At 43.6% G+C, this 15054-nt stretch overlaps 1 protein-coding gene across 1 annotated transcript; it reads right to left on the reverse strand.

Moving 5' to 3' along the window:
• Positions 1 to 6381: 6381 nt before the first annotated feature.
• Positions 6382 to 7314, reverse strand: LOC311522698 (olfactory receptor 8U9-like; the record flags this gene model as incomplete). Its single annotated transcript, XM_084632187.1, has 1 exon — positions 6382 to 7314. One exon carries the CDS (start codon positions 7312 to 7314, stop codon positions 6382 to 6384), a length of 933 nt encoding a protein of 310 aa, XP_084488313.1.
• Positions 7315 to 15054: the final 7740 nt, after the last annotated feature.

Consider the following 15054-nt stretch of genomic DNA (forward strand, 5'->3'; position numbering starts at 1 on the left):
GTTCACAAAGATAATCTCCTTTTGTCTCTGCTCTGGCCCCAAAGCAAAGCAAAAAGCCTCCAAATATTTCCAGTTGGAAATCTGCTTTCTAGCAGCCCAACGGAAAACAAATATTTCCTTTTAAAATCTGTGTTTCTGGTTCAAAAAATCTCAGATTGATCTCAAAATGATTTCAAATTCATCCCACCGCTCTGCCATCATGTGAAGGTTCCTCCCAACCCTTGCACCCCACTTCCTGGGGAAGGTTTGGTAAAAATCCTCACCAATTTGCATAGGTGAACACAGACCCAAGACCTTGGATCTTAGAACAATGAAAAAAGCATTCAGTTCTTGAAAAGAAACATTTTTAACAGATGAAACAGTAAAAAGGAAAGGATCACCTCTGTAAGATCAGGATGGTAAATACCTTACAGGGTAATTAGACTCAAAACATAGAGAATCCCTCTAGGCAAAACCTTAGGTTACAAAAAGACACACAGAGAGGAATAGTCATTCTATTCAGCACAACTTATTTTCTCAGCCATTGAAAGAAATCATTATCAAAAACATACCTAGCTAGATTACTTACTAAGTTCTAAGACTCCATTCCTGTTCTGTCCCAGGCAAAAGCCTCACCCAGACAGACACAGACCCCTTTGATGTTCTCCCTCTTCCCAGCTTTTGAAAGGAGCTTGTCTCCTCATTGGTCATTTTGGTCAGATGCCAGTGAGGTTATCCTAGCTTCTTAACCCTTTAAAGGTGGGAGGATTTTTCCTCTGACCAGGAGGGATTTTCAAGGTGTGTACCCTTCCCTTTATATTTATGACAACTTCTTAATTAACCCAGAGTATGTATTAATACCTTGCGGGGGGGGGGGGGGGTATAGCTGTGCTTATCTCTCTATCAGTGTTATAGAGGGTGAACAAATTATGAGTTTCCTCTGTATAAGCTTTATACAGAGTAAAATGGATTTATTTCAGGTTTGGACCCCATTGGGAGCTGGGCATCTGAGTGTTAGAGTCAGGAACACTTCTTTAGGTGAGCCTTGGGCAGGGCAAGGGACACACATCTGCATACACTTGGGGGGAGGGATAGCTCAGTGGTTTGAGCATTGGCCTGCTAAACCCAGGGTTGTGAGTTCAATCCTTGAGGGGGGCATTTAGGGATCTGGGGCAAAAATTGGGGATTGGTCCTGCTTTGAGCAGGGGGTTGGACTAGATGACCTCCTGAGGTCCCTTCCAATCCTGATATTCTATGATTCATTCAGCTCCACTGTACCCCCCACCACATATGCACATATGGAGTGCAATGTCACACAGAGCTTTGCCCAGCACTGGACAGAAGGGGGAATTGAACCCAGATCTCCCACCTCACAGGTGAATACCCCAACTCTTGGGCTAAGAATTACAATGGGAAGGACCTTCGCCGCCTCCTGCTGTGGCTATGTTGCAATTGGCCGAAACTTGAACAGCTTAATGGGACTAAATCGGGGGGCCCAGGTAATCTTCATCCAAGAATATTAATGGAATTGGCACATGAAATTGCAAGCCTATTAGCAAGAATTTTTAATGAATCTGTAAACTCAGGGACTGTACCATATGATTGGAGAATTGCTATCATAGTTCCTATTTTTAAGAAAGGAAAAAAAAAGTGATCCGGGTAACTACAGGCCTGTTAGTTTGACATCTGTAGTATGCAAGGTCTTGGAAAAAAAATTGAAGGAGAAAGTAGTTAAGGACATTGAGGTCAATGGTAAATGGGACAAAATACAACATGGTTTTACAAAAGGTAGATCGTGCCAAACCAACCTGGTCTCCTTCTTTGAGAAAGTAACAGATGTTTTAGACAAAGGAAACACAGTGGATCAAATTTACCTAGATTTCAGTAAGGCATTTGATATCGTGCCACATGGGGAATTATTAGTTCAATTGGAAAATATGTGGATCAATATGAAAATTGAAAGGTGGAAAAGGAAATGTTTAACAGGGAGACTACAGCAGGTCCTACTGAAAGGTGAACTGTCAGGCTGGAGGGAGGTTACCAGTGGAGTTCTGCAGGGATCAGTTTTGGGACCAATCTTATTTAATCTTTTTATTACTGATCGCGGCACAAAAAGAGGGAATGTGCTAATAAAGTTTGCAGATGATGCAAAGCCGGGAGGTATTGCTAATTTAGAGAGAGACTGGGATATCATACAGGAAGATTTGGATGACCTTGTAAACTGGAGTAATAGTAATAGGATGAAATTTAATAGTGAGAAGTGTAAGGTTACGCATTTAGGGATTAATAACAAGAATTTTAGTTATAAGCTGGGGACGCATCAATTAGAAGTAATGGAGGAGGATGTTGGTGACACTGGGCATCATACTAGGTAACTCGGGAGGGTGGAAGGCCACAAGTGCCGAGGAAGCCCCCCCGCGCTAGGCCCAGACAAACCAAAGCCTCTCCATTCCGTGAACTTTCTGTAATCCTGCCAGACTATGAGGAAGCTAGTATAAAAACAGAGACAGAAAGCTGCAAAAACAGTTTAGAGCAGACAGCCTGCTCTCAGAGACAGCTTTCAGACAGCTCCGACAAGGGTAAGTGTACAGATAAGAAAGGAATGTTTTGCACTTGCTTTCTGCAACACAGGAACAGATACAATCAAATAAGGCAGGGCTTACATAATGCTAATGAGGAAACATCTAATTGGCCGCTTTGGCTGTATTATTGTAGAGGGCAATAGGTAATTGGTTGTATATGCTTCTGTAGCTAAGTTGGGAAAAAAGGTATAAATTGTATGATGTAATCTGCAGTCGGGTTTGCAGAATTTGAGACAGCTGTATCTCCCTGGACCTGTTTGCAGCTGCAAATAAACTCTCTGCTTCTCCACCCCGTTATGATTATTGGGTGATGCATACCGGGCAACGAACCCCTACTGTTGCTTGCCTTGGGCACTCTGTGCCAGCAACAAGGAGAAGGACCTTGGAGTATTGGTTGATCATAGGATAACTATGAGCTGCAAATGTAATATGGGCATGAAAAAAGCTAATGCGGTCTTGGGATGCATCAGGTGAGGTATTTCCAGTTGAGATAAGGAGGTTTTAGTACCATTATCCAAGGCACTGGTGAGACCTCACCTGGAATACTGTGTGCAGTTCTGGTCTCCCATGTTTAAGAAAGATTAATTCAAACTGGAACAGGTACAGAGAAGGGTTACTAGGATGACCTGAGGAATGGAAAACCTGTCTTATGAAAGGAGACTCAGGGAGCTTGGCTTGTTTAGCCTAACTAAAAGAAGGTTGAGGGGAGATATGATTGCTCTCTATAAATATATCAGAGGGATAAATACCGGAGAGGGAGAGGAATTATTTAATCTCAGTACCAATTTGGACACAAGAACAAATGGATATAAACTGGTCATTGGGAAGTTTAGACTTGAAATTAGATGAAGGTTTCTAACCATCAGAGGAGTGAAGTTTTGGAATAGCTTTCCAAGGCAAGCAGTGGGGGGCAAAAGAACTATCTGGCTTTAAGATTAAACTCGATAAGTTTATGGAGGAGATGGTATGATGGGATAACATGATTTTGGCTATTAATTAATCTTTAAATATTCATGGTAAATAGACCCAATGGCCTGTGATGGGATGTTAGATGGGGTGGGAGCTGAATTACTACAGAGAATTCTTTCCTGGGTATCTGGCTGGTGAATCTTGCCCATATGCTCAGGGTTCAGCTGATCGCCATCGTTGGGGTTGGGAAGGAATTTTCCTCCAGGGCAGATTGTCAGAGGCCCTTGAGGTTTTTTGCTTTCCTCTGTAGCATGGGGCAGGGTTCACTTTCTGGAGGATTCTCTGCTCCTTGAAGTCTTTAAACCATGATTTGAGGACTTCAATAGCTCAGACATAGGTGAGAGGTTTTTCGCAGGAGTGGGTGGGTGAGATTCTGTGGCCTGCGTTTTGCAGAAGGTCAGACTAGATGATCATAATGATCCCTTCTGACCTCAATATCTATGAATCTATGAAATCCTCCCCCCCACACACACACACTCACACAAATATTGTTTTGGGACAAAGCTGTTAGGCATATTTGTAACATGTTTATGAAAAGTTTCAGGTCAATCCAAACAGTAATGTTTTTGACAATAAATTATTAGTCAAGATGAAATTCACTCATTTCTGGACACCTTTGCATCCCAATGCTGGGAAATTACTTGAAGAGGCATATGAAGAGGTGACCAACAAATAAAGTGGAATACAGTCACCTCAGTTTTGTATCATGTTAAAATGACCTCACAGAAGAGACAGCGATCCAGGCCAGCTGATTTTCTGTCCCTCTGTGTTCCATTTCCAAAAGGAAAGACATGGCAACAACATTAATTGTGTGTGCTGTGCACACCTGTTGTCCTGGGAGCAAAGATAGTCCAGGGAGAAAATCTCAAACTCATCAAAGCCAAATTTAACCTCTGCCGCCCAAGTTAGCAGCTCCAGAGCTATAAAGGGTAACATTGGTGTGGTGAGCAAACAGGGAAAGATTTGACTCTTAGTCTGATCTTTGGGTTCTGAGCTGCTACTGATTCCGTCCTCAACTCATTGTAAGTGAAGGGAGGAAAAAGAAAGAGGTACCACCAAGTCATGGGCAAGCAAGTGAGTTTCAGAACATTTCAGCCTGTAATTGAAATGAAATTCATGGGAGGGGAAGGAAGAAACTATCCTGAGAGGAGAAATTTCAACTTTTCTGAACATATTTACCTATCAAAAGAAGGAAAGAGCTTTATCAAGGGAAGGAGAAGAATGATGGAAAAGGAGAGAAAAATCGCTCTCGTGGGAAGGGGAAAAACTCACCAATGGATACAGGGAATATCTATACTAAGGCCATTACATTGACTCAGCTATGAAGTGCAGCAGTGCCATAGTGTAGATCCTTTCCACAGTGATGGAAGGGTTTTTCCTTTGATGTAGTTAATCCACGTCCCCGAGAGGCAGTAGCTAGGTCAATGGAAGAATGACACTGAGGGTCAGTACAAGCTAACTGCCACCCACAGGGCGTGAAAAGTTTCCCCACCCTGTCTGACGGAGCTCTGTTGATCTTTTTTTTTTCAGCATAAACCAGGCCTCAGAGAAGGAAAAGACCAGTTGGGAAATCTAGTCCTATCTCCCTGCCAAGAAGCAAAATCCCCTTCGGTTCTTTTTGTTCAGCAGAGTTGGAAATATGCCAGTGGTCCCAGCCTCCCCCTAGAGATTATTCTGCATTCTGACTGAGCTCAGTGTCAGGCTGTGTGTGTGTAGTGGACACTTTGTCTCTGTGTGTGTGTGTTTGGTGTGCAGTGGGCACCATGTGTGTGCGTGTGGTGGGGGGTGCAGTGGAGCTGAATGTCAAGTGGAGACGGATGCGTGTCCCTTGCCCTGCCAGTGCTCAGGCTGGCGTCCCCCCACACCCGAGTGCAGGGCTCCTTGTGAGATCATAGAATCATAGGACTGGAAGGGATCTCGAGAGGTCATCTCGTCCACTCCCCTGCACTCACAGCACAACTGAGTATTATCTACACCATCCCTGACAGGTGTTTGTCTAACCTGCTCTTAACAACCTGTAGCGGTGGAGATTCCACAACCTTCCTGGGCAGGTTTCAGAGTAGCAGCCGTGTTAGTCTGTATTCGCAAAAAGAAAAGGAGGACTTGTGGCACCTTAGAGACTAACCAATTGCATCCGATGAAGTGAGCTGTAGCTCACGAAAGCTCATGCTCAAATAAATTGGTTAGTCTCTAAGGTGCCACAAGTACTCCTTTTCTTTTTCCTGGGCAAGTTATTCCAGTCCTTAGCCACCCTCACTGTTGGGATGTTTTACCTAATGTCCAACCTAAAACACCCTTCCTGCAATTGAAATCCATCAGTTCTTGTACTATCCTCCCATTCCGCCCTGCCCCCCCAGACACACACACATTGTTTTGTGATTTTATTCCTAAACTCTGTGTGACGGGTTGCATTACAGAAACCCCTTTGGAACTGTTTCAGAATAGCAGCCATGTAAGTCTGTATTCACAAATAGGAAAGGAGTACTTGTGGCATAAGCTTTTGTGAGCTACAGCTCACTTCATCAGATGCATTCAGTGGAAAATACAGTGGGAACTGCCACTCGCTGTCCTGAGATGTGAAGTTGAACATTTCACCCTCTAGGTGGATGCCCCTAGCAACCAGCTTTTAAAATCATTCTCTTTCTGAACCTGTGAGTCTTCCTCAGGTTTTGTCCAATGACCTCAGTTGGGGTCTGCAGACATTGTTGCAATACAAACAAATTAATATTAATTACAAAATAATAATGAACAATAATCACATGGGCTGTGCAAAATTACGTTGCAAGGGGCTGGGAATTGAATTCAACTGTATCCAGTCCCCTCCACTAAACCAGTACCGAATGAAACAGATTCAAGAATTGGTTAGCAGTTTATTCATTGCTTTCCTCAGGGCGTGCTTCACCTCCGTGTTCCTCAGGCTGTAGATGAGGGGGTTCAACATGGGGATCACCAGTGTGTAAAACATTGAGGCCACTTTATCTGTGTCCATAGAATAGCTGGAGGTGGGACGTAAATACATGAAGAAGAGGGTGCCAAAAGACAGGACCACAGCGGTTAAGTGGAAAGTGCAGGTCGAGAAGGCTTTGCCCTGGCCCTCAGCACAGCAGATCTGCAGGATGGTGGAGATGATATAGATATAGGAGAGGAGGATAGTCACAAAGCTGCTCACTGTAATGCAGCTTGTCAGAGCAAACATCACAATCGCATTGATGTGGGTGTCAGAACAGGAGAGCGCCAACAGTGGGAGGATGTCACAGGAGAAATGATTGATGATGTTGGAGCTGCAGAATGACAGCCGAAATGTAAAACACGTGTGTATCATTGAATCCACCACCCCCAGAGCGTACACCCCAGCCACCAGCTGTTTACAAAGGTGCCTGGACAAGGTGACCATATAGAGCAGCGGGTTACAAATGGCCACATAACGGTCATACGCCATCACAGCCAACAAGAGGCACTGAGCATCTGCAAAAACGATAGAGAGATACATTTGCAGAGCGCAGGCAGTGTAAGAAATGCTTTTCCTCTCAGCAAAGAAATTCAGCAGCATCTTAGGGGAAATTATCGAGGAAATGCAGAGGTCACAGATAGACAAATTCCTGAGGAAAAAGTACATAGGGGTGTGGAGTCGGGGATCAATTGAGATGAACAAGATCATCCCCCCATTCCCCACCAGGGTGATACTATAAATCAGTAGGAACACCAGAAACAGAGGAATGTGCAGCTCTGGACGATCTGTCAATCCTGAGAGAATGAACTCAGTCACCTCCGAGTGATTTCCCATCTCCTCTGAACACAGATCAGGCAGCTACAGAGATGTAAGCATGTGGAGGGTGCAGAAAACCTGTCCCTTCTCTGTAATGAAGTAAGTGAAGATGAATGCAGATCAGTTTCTCAATGGACATCAGTACCTGCTCCGGGAAGGGCTTAGTCCACAGAGTCAGATATTCACAGCTGGTCATTCCAGGTGTTTGATAAAATGCACACGCAGTGCAAACACAATGACACACAGGTTAATTGTGTTCCCACACAAACACTCCTGTTCACTAATCGAAAAAGAAGACAGTAACTTGTGACTCTGCTGTGAGAGAATCAGTCTGAAGGGATTATTCCTTAGCTAAAGAAGGGGTGAGAGTAAAGGAGTGTCAATCTTTCCACCCTCTTTTGGCAAGGGGAGCTCTGTGGCTTGGCATGTCAGTTTGGGGTGAAGTTGCTTACTGTGCTAATTAAGCTGTTTGGCATTTACTGGAGCCTGTATGAAAACCCAGAGACATCATTGGAAACCCTGGCTTCAGTGACTAGGTAATTGCTTATTTTTTCCAACCCAGGAGGTCGCTCCCTTAGCTGAAGGGGTCGGAGTTGGGGCTGAGGCTTTTGGTGCTGGAGGTCTGGAATTCAATAGCTGCTGATCCCCATGGTGTCTGCGTGTGTGCGTGTCTGTAATTCAGGAGAATAGCACGTACCTGCTGAGAAGAGAGAGAGAGAGATGTGATGGCATTTCCCCTTCCATGGAAACTACCAGTTTGGAGCATTCACGAAGTTTTATACTGAGATGTGTGATCTATGGGACATGATTCCTGAAGCAACTGAGAATACCTGAGCTCAGAGAGCCATAACACCTAATTAACGCATTCAGTGAACCAAAGCCACCTTGGTGTAATTGGTGCCCTGGGGATTAATTTGTCTTATTCTTCCCTACTGTGTTATTAAATGATGCAATTTCTACTGGAGTTACAGAGTATGAGGTTAGTGGTATATTTCATCCTGATTTTTTCAGTGCAAGCCAAGTACTGTGTAGAGCTGATCCACAAAAGGTTGGGTTTTTTTTTTTGTTTTTTGGTGGTTTTTTTTTTTTTTTGTGGAGACTGAAATCTTTTTGCTCGGAAATACTATAGGGGTGCATCAGATACCAAACAGCACTAATCTCTTCCATGTTCCTGGCTCCCAGGTTGGACTACATCCCCCATGATGCATGATGGTCTCTCCTCTTTCTGAAATGCTCTGGAACTTCACCAGAGTCCCACAGCCATGGTTTAGGGAAGAGGGGTGTTTGGTGTTTTTATGGAATGCTGATAGTTTCCAGGGACAAGATAATTTCATGGAAAAAATAGTCAAAAGGAAAATCCAATTACCCATCATAAAAAAATCTCAAGAAAAATTTTCAAACAGCCTTAGGAAGAAATTTGGAATCAAGGAATAGAAAAGTCCTAATTCTTTGCAGGTGTAGCTGATATCTTCTCAGTCATTCCAAATTTCAGAATCACCTCACTGTCCTGGCACAAATAGGTCAAATGTAAAACCACTGTAAAACACAGTAAAACAAGTAAGAGTACTCCAGATTATCCATCTATGTATAGAATGCCAATCACCATGGTATTCTATGTCCTTTCCTTCTAGGTTACTCTCCAAAATAGGAAAGATAGATTCACTCATTTTTGCCTGGTGGAGACCACATGGTGACCTGAGGAGCTCAGGAGGAAACCATACTATGCTATGGACTTCTTCAGTTCACATACTATCCCTCTTGCATGCATATTGTCTGCACACAAAGCTCTGATTTAATATGCCAAATAAATCTATGAGTCAACTAGAAATAGTCATGCTCTCACCACAAATATTAACACAGATTTTTTGATAATGAATGTGAAGTTATAATATGACACTGTATCATGTAGTTAATACATATTGCAAACTAAGGCTGGCAAACTGGTCTGTCTTAAACAAAGAAATGTGTGCTCTGCTTAATTTTGTATCTAAACAGTAAAACAAGAGTCGTCAAGCTGGAAAGGAAACAAAGGAAGCCTAAAAAGGTGAGGAAAAAGCGGCAGGGAATATCCTTCTATATAGACATTTTGTCTTCTGGTAACCAGGTGGAAATGTTTCTCAAAGGGTGGGTAGGACTATAAAAAGAAGGGGCAGGCATCCCAAGGCCCTGCTCTCTCTCTCTCTCTCTCTCTCTCTCTTCCCCCCCCCCTCCCCATTGATTCACTGTGTCTGAATAAAGGGATAAAGGAATCATCCATTGGATTGGGGAGGGGTCCTGACCTAAGAAGTCTGGTCAGCAAGACTGCTGAAAGCATGTGGAGAGGAAAGTTTTGCTTTGAATTTCACATAATTTGTTAACTTAAGCACAAGTTTCATTATAGCTTTAGTTTTCTTGTAACCATGTCTGACTTCTATGCTTCCTTACTTGCACTCACTTAAGATCTATCTTTGTAGTCAATTAAGTTTGTTTTATTGTTTTATCTGGTCCAGTGCATTTAAATAGAAGTGTCTGAGAAGCTAAGTTGCAGGCATGTTAGTGCTATTAAAGAAATAATGGACAATGTACCTTGTATTGTCCAGGAGAGGACTGGGCAGCACAGGACATCCATTTCTGGAGGGAAATCAAAGACTAGGGAGCATGTTGGGGTCACCCTACAGTATAACCAAGGGTGGTGAGAGCCTGAGCATAACCCAACTATTCCTGGCCAGGCTGTAGTTACACACACACGCTCAGGGTGTGATTTGTATGCTAGATGGTTGTTTGAGAGCGGCCTAGGTGGAAGCCACTTCAGCAAGACATTGCAAGGTTGTGACACAGCTGTTGATTAGTCTGGGTCGATGACAATAGTGTTCAATTGACATGAAAGGGTGAGGTCCCCCAATGAATGGGCCCATGCACTGATCTGTGGCTGAAGATGCACAAGGACAATGTGGTCATCACCTCCCCACAAGGAGATCCCTGACAGGCCCAGTGATGATTCTTCCCTTCTTCACTATGGTAGCAGAAATTATCCCCTGTGGATGTTCGGGCTTTCCTGGTATTATCCGTGCTCCGGAGCATATCGGTGCCCCCTTCTCCTAAGTGGTGCCAACCTTTGAGGCATTGCAGGATTGATTGTATTAGGAGGAAAAATTGATGATCCAAGTAAGCTATATTCTTTGCTATAATCCTTGGAGAAGGGGTTACAAAGAGTGTACGAAAAGTCCTGATTCCCTGAATACCTGTAGAAAAAACCTACAACCAACAATCTCTGTATTCAGAAACTCCTAAATCCATCATTCCAGGTCTGTGCACAGGAAACACTATGCCCCTACTTCCTCTAAAACTCATGCTCATAATCCTCCTTCTGGCTTTCTCCTTCCTGTGATCCGGAGGTGGCTGGGGCAGTCCTCAGTGAAAATGCCAAGGGCAGGGCAGGCTGCTAAAAGGAGGATATTCCCCAAACCAGTAGGTTAACACTGAAGATCTGCGAAGATGCTGCAAAATATCTCTGAGCATCCCAGCTCTGTCCCGATTATTCGTCTCTTAATTTTATTTATTTCCTATTATTTGTAATCTGTGAAACAGAGTTTAGGAATAAAACTGCAAAGAAACGTGTTGGGGTGGGGGGACAGGATAGGGCAAGAACCGATGGACTTTAATTGCAGAAACGGGGGTTTAGGTTGGACATTAGGAAAAACATCTCAACAGTGAGGGTGGCTATGCACTGGAATAACTTGCCTAAGAAGGTTGTAGAATCTTCACCACTGGAGATTTTTAAGAGCAGGTTAGACAAACACCAGTCAGGGATGGTCTAGATAATATTCAGCACTGCCATGAGTGCAAGTAAGTGGACTAGATGACCTCTCGAGGTCCCTTCCAGTCCTATGATTCTATGATCTTACAAGGAACCCTGCACTGAGAGGAGGGGGGACAGCAGTCTGAGCACTGCGAAGGGCAAGGGAAATGCACCTGCCTCCATTTGACATTCATCTCCACTGTACCCCCCAACACATGAACACACATAGTGCTCACTGCACACCAAGCACACACACACACACACACACACATAATGACCAGTAAACACACAGAGAGAGTGTCCACTACACAGAACACACACATTGCCCACTGCATACAATACACTCAATGCCAACTGTACACCAAAGACACACACACAGCCTGACACTGAGCTCAATGAGAATGCAGAATAATCTCTACTGGGAAGCTGGGACAGCTGCAATATTTCCAACTCTCCTGAACAAAAAGAATCGAAGGGGATTTTGCTGCCCTGGCAGGGAGAGAGGACTAGATTTCCCAACTGGTCAGAAGCATATTTTCATAAAGCATATGGAGTGCAATGTCACACAGAGCTTTGCCCAGCACTGGACAGAAGGCGAAATTGAACCTGGATCTCCCACCTCACAGGTGAACACCCCAACTCTTGGGCTAAAAATTCCAAAGGGAAGGCCCACCACCGCCTCCTGCAGTGGCTGCTTTGTGACCGGCATCTAAGTCTTCCCCCTGCACACACACAGTGCTTTGGCACAAAACTATTAGGCATATTTGTAACACATTTGTGAATGGTTTCAGGTCAATCCAAATGGTATTGTTTTTGACAATAAATGATTAGTCCAGAAGAAATTCACTCATTTCTAGACACATTTTGTCCCAACCCTGGGAAATTACTTAAAGAGATGTTTGGAGAGGTGAACAACAAATAAAGTTGAATACAGTCCACTCAGGTTTTTTTCATGGTAAAATGACCTCACGGGAGAGACAGCGATCCAGGCCAGCTGATGATCTGGCCATCTGTGTTCCATTTCCACAAGGAAAGACACGGCAAGAACATTCACTGCATGTGCTGTGCACACCGTTTTTTTCTGGGAGCAATGATGCTCCAGGGATCAAATCTCAAAGTCATCAAAGCCAAATTTAACCTCTTCTGGCCAAAGAAGTAGTTCCAGAGGTATTAAGGGTAACATCGGTGTGGTTAGCAAACAGGGAAAGATTTGACTCTGAATTTACGGTTCTGAGCAGGTACTGCTTCCATCCCTCTTAACTGATTGTAAGTGAAGGGAGGAAAAAGAAAGAGGTACCACCAAGTCATGGGGAAACAAGTCAGTTTCAGAGGATTTCAGCCTTTAATTGAAATGACATTCATGGGAGGGGAAGGAAGGAATTATGCTGAGAGTAAAAATTTCTGAACAGATTTACCCATCAAAAGAAGGAAAGAGCTTTACAAGGGAGGGAGAAGAGCGATGGAAAAGGAGAGAAAAATCGCTTTAATGGGAAGGGGGAAACCCCCCCATCAAGTCAGGGAATGTCGATACTAAGGCCGTTACATTGACTCAGCTATGGTGTGCATCAGCGCCACAGTGTAGATGCTTTCCACAGTCATGGAATGTTTTTTCCTTCGATGTAGTGAATCCATGTCCCCGAGAGACAATAGGTAGGTCAAAGGAAGAATTACACTGAGGGTCAGTACAACCTAACTGCGTTGAACATGGTACGAAACGTTTCTCAGCCCTGTGCGACAGAGCTCGGTTGATCTAATTTTTAAGCATAAACCAGGCCTCAGAGAAGCTACCAATGGAAAAGACCAGTAGGGAATTCCACTCCTATCTCCTTTCCAGGGCAGCAGAATCCGCTTCGGTTCTCTTTGTTCAGGCAAGTTGGAAATATTGCAGCTGTCCCAGCTTCCCAGTAGAGATTATTCTGTATTCTGATTGAGCTCAGTGTCACTTTGTATGTGTGTGTGTTTGGTGTTCATCAGGCACTCTGTGTGTTCGTGTTGTGGGGGTTACAGTGAAGCTGACTATCAAGTATTGGCAGATGTGTGTCCCTTACCCTGCCCAGTGCTCTGGAAGGCGTCTCCCCTCCTCCCAGTGCAGGGTTTCTTGTGCGATCATAGACTCATAGGACTGGAAGGGAAATAAGAGGTCATCTATTCCCCTCCCCTGCACTCACACCAGAACTGAGTATTATCTGGACCATCTCTGACAGGTGTTAATAAATACTCTGGGTTAATACATCAGTAAAAAGTGATTTTATTAAATACAGAAAGTAGAATTGAAGTGGTTCCAAGTAATAACAGACAGAAGAAAATGAATTACCAAACAAAATAAAATAAAACACGTCAGTCTAAACCTAATACAGTAAAAAACTAAATGCAGGTAAATGTCACCCTCAAAGATGTTGCAATAAGCCTCTCTTACAGACTACACTTCCTCCTTGTCTGGGTCCAGCAATCAATCACACCCCTGTAGTTACTGTCCTTTTTTCCAGTTTCTTTCAGGCATCTCCTTGGGGTAGAAAGACGACCTTTTGTGACACCTGAAGACAAAATCGAGGGGTTTCCACAGGGGGTTATATACTCTCTCTCTCTCGTGGGTGGAAACCCCTTCCCATCTCCTCTGCAGAATACAGCTCCAAGATGGAGTTTTGGAGCCACATGGCAAGTCACGTGTCCATGCATGACTCAGTTACTTGCAGGCCGATGCCACATTCCCAGAAAAGCTCACATGTGGATTGGCGTCTCTCAAAGGTCATTGTTAGCTTAAGTGTTTCTTGATTGGGCACTTACAGAGAATAGTCTTTTCTCAAGAAGCTGACCAACTGCTTCACTGAGGCTACTTAAACTCCAACAAGTAAATAGCCAATATTCATAACTTCAAATAAATAATGATACATGCATGCAAACAGTAGATCATAAGCTTTGACGAGATATGTAACATGGCCTACCTAGCATAAAACATATTCCAGATATGTCATATTTACAGCCATGAGCCTATTTCTATAAAGAATTATGGGGTGCAATGTCACACTCTGTTTCACGGACTATAAATTACAGGAAATAAATAAAATTAACAAAAGAATCAGAAGGGAGCTGGCCTGCTTCGAGATACTTTGTGGAAGCATCTGCAGAGATGCTGCAGAGATATTGAGTGTTAACCACCAGTTTGGGGAGCATCCTCCATTTTGCAGCCTGCCCTGACTATGGCGTTTTCAGTGAGGACTGCCCCAGGCACCTCCGGGTCACAGGAGGCAGAAAGGCAGGAGGCGGAGTTATGAGCATGACTCCTAGAGGAAGTAGGGGCAGAGTGTTTCCTGGGCACAGACCTGGAGTAACAGACTTTGGAGTTTCTGAATACAGAGAAAGCCAATGGATTATACTAAAGAATATAGCTGACTTGGAACATCAAGTTTTTTTCCTAATACAAACAGTTGCACCTGTTTCCCGGAAGAGAAAAACTCTATGTAGAAGGATGTTCCCTTCTGCTTTTTCCTCATCTTTTTGGGCTACCTTTGTTTCCCTTTCTGCTTAATGACTCTGTTTACAGCTTAGATACAAAATTAAGCAGATCGTACATTTCTTTGATTAAGACAGACCAGTTTGCCAGCCTCAGTTTGGAACTTGTATGAATAACAGTGTAATCTTATATCTTCACATACATTATAAAAGAAAATGTATAAATATTTGTGATGAGAGCATGACTATTTCTATTGACTTATTTATCATGTTAAATTGAGCTCTGTGTGCAGATAATATGCATGCAAGAGGGATAGTTTTGTGAACTGCAGAAGTCCGAAGCACGCTGTGGTGTCTTCCTGAGCTCCTCTGGTCATCATGTGGTCTCCATTAAGCCAAATGAGTGAATCTATCTTTCCTACTTTGGGGAGTAACCTAGAAATGGAAGGACGTAGGATACCATGGTGATTGGCATGCCATAAATAGCTAGATAATCTGGAGTACTCTTACATACCTTACACATTTTACAT

The sequence above is a fragment of the Lepidochelys olivacea genome (assembly GCF_965140295.1).
Source record: "Lepidochelys olivacea isolate rLepOli2 genome assembly, chromosome: 6".
In the NCBI taxonomy this organism is placed as follows: domain Eukaryota; kingdom Metazoa; phylum Chordata; order Testudines; family Cheloniidae; genus Lepidochelys; species Lepidochelys olivacea.